The sequence below is a fragment of the Schistocerca cancellata genome, chromosome 3 (assembly GCF_023864275.1).
Source record: "Schistocerca cancellata isolate TAMUIC-IGC-003103 chromosome 3, iqSchCanc2.1, whole genome shotgun sequence".
Classification (NCBI taxonomy): domain Eukaryota; kingdom Metazoa; phylum Arthropoda; class Insecta; order Orthoptera; family Acrididae; genus Schistocerca; species Schistocerca cancellata.
In genome coordinates, this window is record NC_064628.1 from 861,842,999 (window position 1) to 861,859,157 (window position 16,159).

Below are 16,159 nucleotides of genomic sequence, written 5' to 3' on the forward strand. Positions count from 1 at the left end.
TGCGCGCCCGAAATTTTATGGAACAATCATCAAAGCTCTTCATATGGCAACTTACTCTTGGCTGTTTATAACGGTGGTGCTAGCCGTTTTAGTTAATAGAGGCGCTGAATATAATGGTAGCAGAATACTTTTCGGAAGCCAGAGTCTTGCTTAGTCTTCGTAGTGACCTTGACCTGTAAATATATGTTACTATCGTAGGTTAGTACTTGCCCGTTAGACAGCTGCTGGATGCCGTAATCCAACGTAGGGCATCAAAATACATAAGAGTATCGCAGTCAGTTGTAGATAAGAGGGGAGCAAACAAGCAGTGGGCCGTCGTGCGGTCGTCAAATCAGGGAACAGCTTGCAGCTGGCGAGCAGGCAGCACTTGTCGCGCTGCTGTTGTGCGGGTTGCCGTCGGGCACAGTACAAGGCGTATGCCACCATACACTCAACAAGCAGGTATTTGCAACTGACAATTCACTTCGTTAACTTCGGAGATAGCATTGAAAGTATACACTCAGAAGAGGAAAGAGATCTTAACGCCTGTGAACTGGTACTGGCTGATGATTGGATGGTAGGTTGCTAATGTAATAATTCGTCACTTGAGAAGGAGAAATACCTAGTTAATTTTAAAGCTGCGCTTTAGGTTAGTCCACCTTCATTTAAGACATATATTCTAGAGTTTAGTACCGTAGCAGGAATATTAATTCGTTGCAAGGAGTAATTCACTGTAGTAAGAAAAGTTGTAGAGGATACGTAATTGTGTGGTATTAAACCTCTTTAGGCGAGCAGTAACAATCTAAACTGCGCGCACTTCCTAAAGTATTTTTTTCTTTCTGCTATTTTTCCTTTTTTAATATTTTTGGAGTTGCTGGTTCATATTCGGTAGATAGGGATGGGAAAAACTGACCGATTAAAACTGATTTAGTTCTGAATAACCGGTATTTTTCAGTATTTTTTGACATCGGTTGGAACAGGTGTTAATTTTTTTATTAATAACCACGTAAAAAAACGAAATATCAATTGTCATAGCAGCAACGCTAAAACTTTGGGTTTTTAAATAAATCATTTTTTTTTTCAAAAATGAATGTTCCGTAAAATTTCCATTGCTTTGAAATATTGCGTTGTAATAGAAAATGAGGAAAGCGATCAGTGCTATTTTAATAACAGTACCGACGAAAAAGAGCAACAAACACATGGCATAAGAATTGGTACAGCAGTGCTGAGACAATAATGAACATGTTACCGCGTGACGTAGGCTGCTAGATAGTGTACGTGTACATTCAATATGGAAGACTTGCCCCATCTCGTCCATATGGTACTTTCTCGCGATCGTCGTCGGACAGTTGTTATACTGCAGAGTGGCGCCAAACGTAGCCTGGAAGTATTTTACGAAGTATCAGTGAAGTGCAATGCTCCATTTGCTTTAAAAGGTTAAAAAAGAGAGGAACCACAACAAACTTGCGACGTCATATGAGGAGAAAACTTAACACTTAACAATTTATTCATAGTTCACGATAAAAATAAAAGTAGCTAATCTGCTGCATATGTCTAAATACAGGTAACATGCCTCATCTGCTTGTAGATCTTGAAAACGGAGAGAGTAACATGAAAAACCGCGTTCTTCAACCTCAGTTTTCACCTTTAGAACTGACTGTTCGTAACGCCCAAATAGTGGTATGATCCTCGATTACAAGATAATTTTTGAGGAGAGGTTCAAAAAATTCGAATCTATATGAGAATACTGGTGATTTTTGTAGTATTCAACCGCTTAGGCCTATCACTTGTAGAGAAGAGTAGCAAACGGTGCATATGACGTAAGTTTTCTTTCATTTGCCTATTTAATTTAATACCTTGATTCTACGTATCTTGAAACTGAGTCAAAAATTTTTCGGTCTTTGTTCTGGTTATACATTTATTACAAGAAATAATGGGAATAATAACACTAGAATCGGTTATTTCAGAAACCCGTTTTTTGAGCGGTTTTAAGTCGTGTTGGAGAAAAGAGACAAAAATGATATAACTGAAAACAGGTTGTTCCGGCGATAACCAATAGCACTACTGGCAGATTCAAGTGATACTTCGTGTAAAGGCCATTCTCTATTACAATACTTACTTTAGTCGATAAAATGCGAAGCTCCTACAAATGCCACACGCAGGTACATGGGATTTCGATACTCACTACATGTTACTTGTGTGATAAGGTACACCGTTATCACAGATGGGGCCATGTAGCGTGCATCCGGTGACCGTGACACCAGTGGGAAGATAATTCTAACACTGTATCACAAGCGAAAACCTTCACATTTGATGTAAAACTACCTGGTACTTAGTGTAAGCATTTCGCATCCACCGCTAGAAACGTAACTCTTATCAAGGGCTCCGTCTGATGTGTGGGCGTCCATTGTTAGACGGGCTCGCGTCTGCCTTGGACAAACTGCTCTCTTCTAGATATGCGTGGAATTGGATGGCGAAGCGCATTTTCGAGAGAGAACAGCACATCCTTTTGGGCCAGTTTTATGCTGTACAGTTATTGATCCGCATATCTGACTGTGAGGCGAAGTCTACATTCCGTAACACCGCACAGGGTTGTAATTTCGTATAAGATCAGATTTCTGAACAGACAAGCAGTTCAGGAAAAGAGTAACCTTGTGAAGACACTCAGTGGATTTTCATGTGATGTTAGCACAAATTGGAACCCAAACTAACACGCAAAAATGGACCTAAACTTTAATAAATCCATATCGAAAGTACATTGAGGCACAGTGGTTTAATTTCGAAAACACTTATAAAAACAGTAGGAGGAACTCAGGATTACGTTGCAACACCGAGCGAGATGGCGCAGTGATCAGCATACTGGACTCGCATTCGGGAGGACAACGGTTCAAAACCGCGTCCCACCATCCTGATTTAGGCTCTCGTGATTTCCCTAAATGGCTCCAGGAAATTGCCACGATGCATCCTTCGAAAGGGCACGGTTGATTTCCTTTCTCATCATTGAAACAATGCGAACTTGTGGTTCGTTTCTAATGACCTCGTTGTCGACGGAAGCATCCTTCCTTCCTTTTTTACAGGGTGGTCAGAAACAGCCTGCAAAGCTTGTAAGCGTGTTGCAGGGTAACTTGCGCATAGAAGTAATTGTAACGAAAAAATTCAATACGTTGCGCCGCTTCTGAGTCGGTTAGCCGGCCAGGCCGTTGCGTGTGCGAAGTCAAGCGCTGCGTCAGATACAATTAGTACGATATGGCAGTGCCTGTCTTATTCTGATTACGATGAAAAGTGTCTTTGGTCATGGATGGATTTCCAAAGGAAACTTTGCATCGTAATCAGAATAACACGGGCACTGCAGTATCGTATTTATCTGCTGATACCGGGCAAGCGACTTCCAAGTACCTCATCTGACCTGTATGGGAAAGTACAGAATGGATGTACGAGTACAGGTCGCAGACGCATGGTTCACGGCATATGGAAGCTTGCGTCTGGCCGTAAGTCGTGCACGAATAGGCAAACGGTAAGGCGATCAGCGGGGAACGGGTTAGAGTCCCGATCCGGCACAGGTTTTCACTGTCGTCATTCCATTCTGGAGCTGATGGTTGTCCTCATTCGCAATTCCAAATTCATGTAATGTAGATACAATCAGTGTCATTTGTTCTCACAGCGTAGATGACAGCGCACGAGACTCAGCGTTTGGCTTGGGTTCGATCCTGACTACCGTCCAAAGTTCAATTTTTGTACCGGTCTCTTGTTCGATTTTAGGAAACCAAACAAAGCACATGTTCAGCGACACCGTCTAGGGCGGACCGCTTGAATTTGCGCGCGATACGACCTGATTGGCTATCTTCAGTGCTAATTAGCTCTGACATGGCGGAACGTATGGAATTTTTTTCTTTTCTTTTTCGTAACAAGAAGTTCTAAACTCAACCTACACTGCAATATCGTTATAAACTTTCCCGTCTGTTTCTGGCGAAAAAGGTCTAATGAACGTATGTCCGGAAATGCATGCTTTCCATGCTAGCGACCATTTATTCAGTCATACATTGTTACAGAGACTGCGATTTAATAGGCGTTGTACCACACAGCCACATTTACAGTTTGTGTTGAAAATGATTCCCCTGTGCCTCGACGCATGCGTGTACGCGGCGTAGCATGTTCCGTCTCACACGTTCACAGGCTGCATCCGAAGAGTGTCAAAGGCAGCAGGAATACGCTGCTCCAGTGTCTCCATATCTGGAACGGACTCTGCGTGCACGATACTTCTGAGGTGGCCCCGTAACCAGAAATCGCAGAGTTTGAGGTCCAGTGAACGAACAAGCCACGCAACTGGAACTGCCTCGTTCGATCCTTCGACCAGGGAAGACCCGATTAAGATGCGTCCGGACGTTAGCGGCGAAGGGGGCTGGAGCACCGTCATGTGGCAGCCACAGAACCCTTCGAATCATAAATAGAACTTTTTCCAACAGGTGAGGCAAAGTCACACGCAAGAAACGCCGATAGTTCCGGCCTGTTAGGCGTCGTGGAAGGAAGACTAGTCCTAAAATACGGTCTCCAATTGACCCGAGCCGACCGTTTTAACCGAGCGGTTCTAGGCGTTTCAGTCTGGAACCGCGCTGCTGCTACGGTCACAGGTTCGAATCGTGCCTCGGGCGTGGATGTGTGTGCTGTCAAATGGTTCAAATGGCTCTGAGCACTATGGGACTTAACATCTATGGTCATCAGTCCCCTAGAACTTAGAACTACTTAAACCTAACTAACCTAAGGACATCACATAACAGCCAGTCATCACGAGGCAGAGAAAATCCCTGACCCCGCCGGGAATCGAACCCGGGAACCCGGGTGTGTGCTGTCCTTAGGTTAGTTAGGTTTAAGTAGTTCTAAGTGTAGGGGACTGATGGACTCAGATGTTAAGTTCCATAATGCTTAGAACTATTTGAACCATTTTTTTTAATTGTCTCGGCCCACACATTCCGTCTGCACCGATGCTGATGATTCGTTTTCACCATACTATGAGCGTTATGGACAGATGACTGTTACGAAAGTTGAAGATACCACTCCGTGTAAAGGTGGCCTCACCTGTGTGAATAGGATGGATCACGCAAATCCCAGAATCGTGGTTGCCTGGTGAAACTAGTGACAAAACTGCTCCCGATGCGGAAAGTCTGTCGCTAGTAAGCCCTGCACTCCCTTTAAGTAATAAAGTTAGTAACAATTGTCATCGAGAATGTTCCACACGGTCGTCTGGCTTACCCTGACTGGACAACTCGCTGATACTGACACGGCAGTCGCCTTCCACATTTTCCTGCAAGTCCGGTGTCCGAACATTTCGGGTACGTCCTTCATGATTTCCTGCTTCCTGAAACGACCCCGTGTCAGACAAATGACGAAACACTGTTGCAGACATTGAATGCTGTGGTTGTTGTCGGCGGGGATAGGTCTCCTGTTACAACCTTGCTGCCCGCTGTCCGTTGCCTTTCAGTAAGTGAACACTGTCGGCAAGCTCTCGATTTTTACTTTTCTTTTTAGAATCGTCAGGACAGCGCGAACGCAATCCCGACTACCAAAAATTATGCACCCTAGGGACGCGCATTTTTTTGATTATTTATTAATATAACATCATTACAACAATACATGTACAGAAAATTGTAATTGTGAATATCTGTTCAATATTTCACATAATTGATATCCTTTCAGAACAGAAATAAAAACAACTGACATGTGCGGCTACTAATTTACAAAAAGCTTTTAGTCGCAATTCTAAAAAAAGGTCAGTGTGTGTTGTGTAATGTAAACAAAATGTAAATAGGTTCATCACGTAATAAACTAATAGACAATGGAAAACACAAATGAAGAAGAGAGACAAAAGAGATACTTCTAGCGAAGGTATACATTATAAGTGAAGTGTCCTCTGATAACCGTGCAATAACGCGACTGATTAGAATACGGGACCATTGTGGACAACGCTGTATTACATCTACTACATTACCAATTACTATGTCAGGAGAGGGCGCTAGGGCGTGACGTATGAGGAACAGTACCACCCTGTAGGAGGAAACCATCGTACTGTAACTGTGGCTGCCTGGTACAGCGCGTATTAGATCGCAGCCTGTTTAAGACACTACGATTGAATAAATAGTCTCTAGCATGGAAACCATGCATTTCCAGACGGAAGTTTTGTTCTGTATCCTCTCATCGATCAACCTCTAAAAGTTTGTACACGGTGGAAAAAAATCGACTTCTATGATTGCGTATTGCCGGGGAGAGCTTCTGTAGCTTGCTGACAGGCGAATATCGCAGTACAAATGCAGAAAAAAATTGGTGTAATTGTAATTTTCCATCTTCAATTGATGAGGACTCAGGAAGTTATTGTGTTTGTTGTCTATTGCCTCGATGTTTTGTGTTCTACTGTCATCTAGTGTGTGTGTGTGTGTGTGTGTGTGTGTGTGTGTGTGTGTGTGTGTGTGTGTGTTTTGTTGTTGTTGTTTTAATTACTGACGTAATACGGTGCTGGCTGCACGGTGTGGAGTTAGAGAAAGGTGGAGTCGCTGACGCGGCGTATCTGCTCTGTGTGCCCGCAGGGGGAAGTTCGCGATGGTGCGCAAGTGCAGCTGCCCTCGCGGGGGCGGCGAGTTCGCGGCCAAGTTCATCCGCAAGCGGCGGCGCGCGGCCGACCAGCGGCAGGACATCGTGCACGAGGTGGCCGTGCTGCGCCTCGCCGCCGACCGCTGCGCGCGCATCGTCGCCCTGCGAGACGTCTTCGAGACGCCCTCCGAGATGGCGCTCGTGCTCGAGATGTGAGTATTGGGCCCGGGCCGGGGCTGCCTCCGGCTCGTGCTAACAACTACTCTAGTTCCTTAGGGCTCGATCTGTCAAGACTTTCTGAGTAGCTCAACACGAACTGTAACATTTGGGGAAAAAAAACTATGTCAACATTAGCTTACCTCTTCAATCTGTTAAAAAGTGTGCCCAAGCAAGATTAAAATAAAAAATGCAGAAAATACTGATGCTACAAAATATTTCGGCATGGGTTCAGCAGGACATGAAATGAGATTCCCATGTCAGTAACTTGTCGGAGAAACTCTAGACACTGCTGCGATCAGAGGGCCTTACACGGTACAAGAAGTTGTGGTGCAGGCATACTACACGCAGTTCTGTTCTTTGTTTCCCTAAGGAATCATTTTCTGGGGAGTTGCTACTGGGCATAAATACATCTAGAGTGAAAAAAGACCATTGAGGATACTTTGTGGCCTTAAGAAATGGAATCCAGGTACACGTCACTTCGCTGAGTCTGGAGTTAAAAGTGTTGCATGTTAGTTTATCTTTGAAACGATCTTGTTCACAAGACACTATCGTACGAAAAGTGAAGGACGATATGCACAATTATTGTAGCAGAGGACAGTCAGATGTCCACCAACTGTTCTATGGAACGAAATCGTAATAAAAGTGTAATTCACTGTGATGTCTCATCATGCAGTAACACATCACAGGAACAGAATCAGTGTTAAAGAACAAATTAATAAAAAATTGCTTTTATTCTGCACAATAATTTCTAAACTCTCAAAAACAGTAATCATTCATTAATTTTATGTCAGTCAACGAACCTTACATTGTAATATGTTTTCCTATTTTGTTCCTGCCGTTTATTATTTTACGTTATTTTGACATGCCAGATAGCACTTGCACGGCCTGTATTGCATGCTAAAGCTGGACCAGCCAGTATACAGCATAATACAAATAACGCCCCCTACAGGCTGTTTTGTAATATTCTAGTGTCCGTCTGCCGCTACTGTTCTTCCCCTGTATTTACATCTTCCAGCTCCAGATTAACTATTTAGTGTGCCATAGATGTCCCTTTACCTGGTACGTCTCTAGGTACACCTCCAGGTACACTTACAGCTTCACTTACTCGTTTTAGGACTAACTTATGTAATATTCTATCTGTCCAATTACTTTCTAACATTCTTAGGTAGTACTTCGAATTTCTCCTCCTGATTTCCGATGGTCGGTTCACGTTTCACTTCTAGGGGTACGCTTTCAGGAACTTCATCCTAAGCTCCTCATAAATATCTGATACCAGCAGCCTCTTGTATTTAAGGAAGGTTGCTCCATCTGTCGCGAATCTTTGCAGTTGTACAGAGTCCGCCAGAAAAATGTTTACTCTCTGTGTCAGGCTCTACCGAGATACCGATATTGTCGTTCGATTTGAGTTACGAATGTGTTGTAGTACGGTCTTGGGCTCAAAAGATGTTAGTACTTTCATCTCGGTATTGAGAAAACAAGCTGGCTGGAGCACACTTGACATTCGCGCAACGAAAATGTATTGTGAAGTGGTTTTCGAGTTTGATAATGCCGTTGAAGTGCAACGTCAGTAGAGGCGGGAGTTCGTAACAGAACCGTCAACCCGCCTAACAATTAAACAAGGTTGAATTGCTTGGAACGATTTGTGATATTGACAAAGGAAGATCAGGAAGACAGCCTACAGCTACAAGTCCTGCTTCGTCGGCTCTCGTGTTGGAAACGTTACGCACCTGCGCTTTATGGAGCTGACGGAGAGATCTTCAACCGACAGGACCACACTACCACCCAGCCGTACTAGCTTTCTTGGATGACTATTTTCGGGGCATTGGATTGTACGAAGAGGGCCCATTGAGACCATAAAAGGTCGCCAGATTTAACACGTATGGACTTTTGCTTGTGGGGAACTGTGAAAGATAGCATCTATCGACGTAAGCCACGCACACTGGAGGAACTCCGCCGGGAGATTACAGCAACATATGCAGCGATCTCCACTGTAACATTGACTGACGTAGTTGCGGCGACCACTCGTCGTTCTGTTATGTGTACAGCCGCCAATGGTGAACATTTTGAACATTTAAAGTAACCATGTGCCAAACTGATGGCTGTACAACATGTGTGATCAATTATTAAATGTGAAATAAACACATAAGTAATACATTTTTCTGGCGGACTCTGAATCTAAATACTGCAACGGGTCGAGGGACATTTTTCAGTAATAATGTTCAGTTTATCTACCGGTAAAATACTGTAAGAGGGTGTGTTTGGTGGAGCAAGACTGTATTTCAATTGTTTGATTGAAGTTTTTGATGTTGAATCTCTGTAATCTGTATTACTATTCCGAGATTTCTTCTCACTTCCTTTATTGTTGTTCGGCGTAAAGCATTGACGATAAGTTGCGACCCTACGTTGCGCGTTGCTTAATAATGAACGTCTCTTTCTTGATCTCCCACTTGGGTTTAGTACATGCCATTTACTAGTCTGTCTCTGTTAGAAGACAGACTAGCTCTTGTTGCTTCTTCCAGTTCTCTCTTTATTACAGACGCTAGAAAGGTATTCTGATTTTTCTTCAACGTGCCACCCGTTACCAAAGGCTACGTTAGTATTGCGTCGTGCTCACCTTCCCCGTCCCTTCCTGGTACCGAGCTCTTCCTCCAGTACGTCTCTCCCCCCCCCCCCCTCCTTTGTGTGTGTGTGTGTTATTTTGGTCGGTAGTTTATCAACGTGATTGTCACACTAATAATCCTCATACAGTTTTCATATTTAACCGCACAATAAGTGAACAGGAAAGAACAGTGATAAAGATAGTGACACAGGAGGAACTGTTACCGCTATACTGTGTTATAACAACACATGAAAAATTTCTACAAGATAGATATTCCCTGTTATTTTCAAGGAAAATCAGGAAATTTTGAAAATATTACGAAGAATTGAAAATCAGGGCAGAATTTAATTACCGGCCATATAGCTATTATACTAACTTTTGTGCACGGAATAGAAGATGTATATAATAGACATACAACTTAGATATCAACACACACATTAGAAGTTTTGAACTGAAATTGCAAGGAGTAGATTCGTGATAAGAACTCAGATACTTTCACCTAGATAAACAAAAGGTAAAGGAACCGGCTTCAAATCGGCGTGGCCTCAAAAACAATGGTTACAGAAGTAGATTGTGCTTCTTTAAGATCATTGATTAGTTCTTCCATGGAAAATGGCGTAATACATTCGCTATGGTTGTTTTCGTTTTAGTTTGAGCGCATTAAAATTTGTCAATGAAAACCGTATAATCCGTCACCTAAAACACTGGTTGTGCAACACAGTGAGATATACTAATGTAGCCTTTTTTACCGATAGGTGATTGTCGATTTTAAGTCTTGCGATAAGTTTCAGTTTACGTTGTGTATCCGGTCACTCGCGGGAAAATAGGAAACATTACAATATCATGTATCAAAGTCGTTTTAGCAAGTACTGGAACTGTTCATTAAACTGTAAGCATAATGTATTGCAAACAAACAACAATAATGAGGCAGCAACTGACCAGCGAAGTGCGAACACGCCGACGCGTAAGAGTTCTATAGTGAAGTTGAGGCTTGTTAACAGTTTAATTTTTCGGGAGAACAAAACAAAGTACTCCCGCAGTAATTTAAATAATGCAAGGGAAAACTGTCCAAAGCACTTTACAACATAAAGTTAATAATAATAACCACGAAAACCAAACACTTTGCTGTCAAAGAGTGTTTGGGATCCTGGGACAGTTTGTTAGGGACTGTCGCGGTAAAATCGGGAAAGATGGAAACCATTTGCTACATGGAGCAGCGCAATCGACCAAGTAGTATGTTCCACTGCTCAGTTAGAACAGTGTGCATGTAGTAGGACAAACAGGGCCGCTTTAAGGCTCAAGCGACCCAAGTCGCCGCTTGGGATGCCAAGCTGAGGGGCACCCAAATAGCAGTACTCAATGTGTCTCACAATTAGTTGCGAAAAGGGCTGAAAGTGTAAAAGGGAAAGGCATGAATAGGAGTGGGGGCAAATTACAGGTCTCGTTCCGGCCCTGAGGACAGAGTGCCGAGCATAAACAATCTTCGGTTATCGAATGACGTAAAATTCTTCAATTTTTTTCACCAGCCCTGTATTTCGACCCTCTTTCTTTCCACATCACTTTTACCGCCCATTATTGTGTACCCTTGTTGTCTTCTCAAAATCGTTTCTGTTGTCAATAATTTTCGTCCATTTCTATAAGAACCTATGTGTAATTTCCATATAGTAGAGCACGTTTCCTTAAAACTTCGACCAAGTTTTTCTTTCTGTATCTTTGTTTAAATATCTATAGCGCGCCATTTGTGTAACGCATTCTTCAGATATTATTTCCGATCTACTTCTTCGACGCGTGTAAGGAGTGTCTCCTAGGGATTCCCCCCCCCCCCCCCCCTCTCTCTCTCTCTCTCTCTCTCTCTCTCTCTCTCTCTCTCTCTCTCTCTCTCTCTCCCCCTCTCTCCCTGATACTTTTCATTATTGTATTCCTCCTAACAGACTGTTCAAAGTGCCAGAATTTCAGATTTGTTGGTTGAAGCACGACTGTTGTCTTTACCATTAAGATTTTTCACTATTCAGCCCCGATTATGAGATCATCTGCCATTGTGTGTCTCATTTACTGTATTAGCCTGAAGATAATCCATGCTCTTAATTCTTAATTTGGGTGTGTGGGGGGGACCTCGCGAAAAGCTCCGGTCGGAAACAGGGGACTGAGACAGTTTTAATTCAACTTGCTTCATAAATGCGCCAAATTCCGAATAGTATTCATTTTTTTATTTTATTTACTTCTTTTGCGACGTTACCGTCATTAGTGAAGATTCCATTTTGCTCTTTAGTAGGAGGAAAATTGAACACGATAATTGCCAGTACTTAGACGTAATATCGATAATGTAAGACGGTTACAGCGCTGCCTCGGATAGAACCGTTGTTTTCCAAACGCTACCGGATACTGTTGTTTCATCTCGAACGAAGATACGGTTTCGTGTTGCGTTAACGTACCGGTGCGTCTAGGGTCGACCACTCGAATTTTTGATAGCAGAATTCTGGGGAAAAACTGCTGCTTCGATTCGGACCAATACGATAGCACAGTAAATACACACAAAACTTGAAATGTTCGCTCAGGCGACTATGTACTCTCCTTATGATCCTCATCAATTTTCTTATTACAGGATATTCGTTTCTATTACATGTCAAAAATTGAGAAGATTTATATGTAAGAGAGTACCGCAGCATAACGTAAATTGAGTAACGCAGCATAACGTACATATCAGTCCTAAATTTTTATTAACGGCAAGATGAAAATTATTCTTGCCGATGGAATTATGAACACATGAAAGAAAGATGCTCAGTTACTTGACAGGCCGGGAAGGATTTCTTTCCAAATTATTGGCGATCATCATCGAATTGGATGATTTCGGCGGTGATACTAGTTAACAGTGGTAATGGCAAAGAGTAGAAACTTGTTCCACTGCGACAGTTTGAAGATTTGCAATGTTGGTCGATTGTAGTTCGGATGCGCGTATAAAACGTAGTTGTATTTCCCTTTGTCATCCTTCGAGCCATAGCAGACCTATTCGCAGAGGTTTGTGTAGCTATACCAACAAATCTTCCTTTATATATTGCTGTCTTTTTTTCGACACGTCAAGATCACAAAGTCACACCACGAAGGCCCTCTCTGTAACATTGTTGGAGTGGCGTGATTGAAGTTTTCCGACTCGACCATTGCAAAGCTACAGAAAACTGGCGCATGCAATTACGGTTGGGGAATTTCCTACTAGGTTAACATGACGGAGTACTGTTTCTTTCCCAAGAACACGAGGACCGACTGGAGCATAGACAGGCGAGGTGAGCGGCCAAATGACGTCACTGTCGTGACTTCACAGCCGTATCTGTCCGTCACGACAGGCGAAGGAGAAAGTTGCGGGAACAATTTGAAATCTAAATGCCGCCAGCGTGTGTCAGTTTCATACAGTGAGCTGTAGAATACTGATGTCACGGCGCCAGTGTGTCGTAAGAGGCCTTGTCAAGCAGTTTCTCGTTTTGGCGTGAACATAAAGGGAGAAAATAAAGGACGGGGAGTCATGATAATGTCTCAGTAATAGATTCTGTAACGAAAAGTCGGAATTTGGAATAAATTAACTCAAGACCTGAAAGACAGGTCTTACTACTTTCAAGCGTTCAGCCTTTGGCAGTTGGCTTCCCTCACAAGTAAAATTAATTATCAAACGCTTATATTTATTAAGTTGCTTCTAGAGTCTCTTTAAATTATTATTTGCTCTCAGCTGATGACTAGCCCAAGTTTGTTGTTAATTTAGTTTTACTCTACAGTAGTCCTGTAATTCTTAAGTGATCTAAAGAACACCTTCAAACTGTTTCCCGACCTTTCAGGGCATCTGGTGGTGAGCTGCAATATGTACTAGACCAGGAGGAAAGTCTGGAAGAAGCACAAGCCTCCAGGATTATGCGACAAATATTAGAGGGTCTGACCTTCCTGCATGACCACAACATTGCACACCTAGACTTGAAGGTTGGTAGCTTGTATGACTCTGGAATTGTACATAATATAGTGATGCTTTTATGACACTAAGATTACACACATACTGCACACCATCTATTTGTGCAGTATTTTTGTTCACCTTTGTTATATTACATTATTAATTTCACACAGGCATATGTCGTGGAATAATATAATCATTGTGGTGCTGAGCAATAAACATACTGTACTCATCAAACAATGATTGTTTCCTCATTTGTTGCACTTTCGAATGCACTATTCCATGAGGCTAATTTGTGGTTGGTCTGTCAACTGTGAATATACAGTTAAAACAAAGTGTGCAATTTTTGTCTATAGAAAAGGCACTTGCAAATTATAAAGTAAATCTGTGCGTTTTTTTTTTTTTGTCAGGTGTTCTCCACCACGTGATTCTCGCACTCAGTCATACTTTAAATCAGATTTTGTCCTATATATTTTTTTTAAAAATTGTATGGTGTGACTAGACAATTTACATTTCGTTATAAGGTCCAAAATTAACCATTTGGAACACTCTTTGTTTATGATGATCTTATTATCCATTTTCAGCCACAAAATTTACTGTTGACTGGTGCATACCCAAATTGTGATGTAAAGCTGTGTGACTTTGGAATTTCAAGAGTAATCTGCAATGGAGTTGAAGTTAGAGAGATCCTGGGAACTCCAGATTATGTTGGTAAGCATTCACTTTTTCCCCTTCCCTCTGAAGCATCTGTGTTTGTTTTCTTCCCACTAATGAAAAATGCTTGCATTCTGTTTCAGCACCTGAGGTACTTAACTATGAACCAATAAGCTTGGCAACTGACATATGGTAAGTGACTTGTATGTAATGTGACAGTCTCTTATGATAGAAAGAATGACCAGCAATAAAAAGAAGTAAGGGATGCACGTAGATGTCAGGATAGAGATTATAATTTACAAAAGTGTCAGTGAAATCGAACAAATCAGGAAATTGTTGGTTGGCCTTTTTACACATCTACTGGTTTTATAAGTTTCATAAAAGGCTTAGAACATGAGACGCAAGAAGTATACTCAAAGTCTACTGTTAAGTGTGTCAGACATATTTGGATTCTTAATTTTGTTTCATTTGTTCCTTAAGTTCATATTGCAAATTTTCTTCATGTTGGTCTTCAACACATACAAAATACCTTCTTATCTGAGCCAGGTGTACCAAAATAGCATTTAATAGTCCATAAACAACATGCTTATGGGGGCACAAATTGTGTTTTCCACCAGTGTACTGCTTTTCTTGACATCCACTTGAAATCAGATTTGTTCAAAGTGGACTGCTGTCAATAGTGCTATTACTGAAATAATAAAGTGTGTCTATGAAATCCCTGTAACATTTTCCTGGTGCGTAACTCATGCAGTATAACAAATTTTGTTGCGTAATAAACCTGATGGTGTCAACCAGCAACATGATATCAAGGTCTGATCACTGTATATGGGGTCTGGTGTCTGGGTCAGAGGAAAGACTGACAAACAAAAAAATTATGACTCCTAGAAGACTAATGTGTGCAGTTATAGGATGGTGAGTGCTGTGATGGCCTTCTTGTTGTTTGTGACACAGACACTACAGCTAGTATCAGGTAGGTAATGATAACTCTAAAGGCAATAGGAAAGCTATTCTCTGACAACAAGTACATGGAAGCAAAGAAAAATTGTTGCACACAGCAGACTATTTCTTTTCAGACTGTTTCCCAGTAACTTCCCTGTTTTTGAAACCTAGATACTCATAATAATCACAGACACATTCAGATATGAAGGGAGATTGAAAAGAGATAACGTTAAGTATATGTAAGATTAAAAGTAGGATAAGTACCAAATACAAATGTGGGGATTACAGAAGTGTCAGATTCCACCTGTCTGCTTTGACCCATGACGTCATCAATATGGCGGAAATGGCTATTCCGAAACACCAATGCCCACAGCAAAAACTACAGAAATTGGAATTAGACATTTTCCTTGACCACAGTTGTCGATACCAAAACACCAATACCTACACATAAAACTATGGTCATTTCCTTTCACCTATGTAGGTCGAGAGAGAGAGAGAGAGAGAGAGAGAGAGAGAGAGAGAGAGAGAGAGAGAGAGAGAGAGAGAGAAAGAGAAAGGGGGGGGGGGTGCTACCAAACACTAAAAGACGACATCTACAAACACAACCAACTCATAAACTCCACGCCTTAATGACGTCACACACAACAACACCCTTACATCATGGGTCAAAGCAGACCGATGGAATCGGACGCTTCTATTGACCCCAAATGTGTAGCGTTAACAGCTTACTGCCTGTTTTGTACAGATTTGAGTTAAGCTCACAGGACTTCAATGGTTTTGTATCGGCAACTTTTTATGTGCATTATTTGTAAATGATGCATCTGACATATTTGTATACATATGTAATTGATCGTTTGAGATAGTTTAATTTTCTACCGAATAGAAATCTATGGCTATTAAAATCATGCATTTCATTTATTAACCTTAAGTAAATGCCATTTCAAAATATTGAAACTGTTTCAGGTCTGTTGGTGTCCTGGCTTATGTTTTACTGACTGGTTATTCGCCTTTTGGTGGAGACACAAAGCAGGAAACATTCTGCAATATTACTCAAGGAGAACTATCATTTCCTGATGAGCTTTTCGAAGGTATATCATCCACAGCCAAGGATTTCATTTCTGCGACTCTAGTCAAGAACCCGAGGTACGTAAGGTGTTGAATTTAATATTTTCCAGATTAACTTGTAGTTTGCAGATTAATCTTTTTTGCCCTCCACTTTAACTCTGTTATTAATTGCTCTAAAACAGCTGAACAATTGAAAT

General features: G+C 41.8%; 1 protein-coding gene across 1 annotated transcript in view; it reads left to right on the forward strand.

The window, feature by feature from the left end:
* Positions 1 to 16,159, forward strand: part of LOC126175916 (calcium/calmodulin-dependent protein kinase type IV-like) — a 366,189-nt gene that overhangs the window by 339,402 nt on the left and 10,628 nt on the right. The window contains exons 2-6 of the mRNA XM_049922985.1: positions 6,555 to 6,770; positions 13,198 to 13,336; positions 13,889 to 14,015; positions 14,102 to 14,150; positions 15,861 to 16,040. Coding sequence (XP_049778942.1) covers positions 6,555 to 6,770; positions 13,198 to 13,336; positions 13,889 to 14,015; positions 14,102 to 14,150; positions 15,861 to 16,040 — 711 coding nt within the window. The remainder of the gene's footprint in view (positions 1 to 6,554; positions 6,771 to 13,197; positions 13,337 to 13,888; positions 14,016 to 14,101; positions 14,151 to 15,860; positions 16,041 to 16,159) is intronic.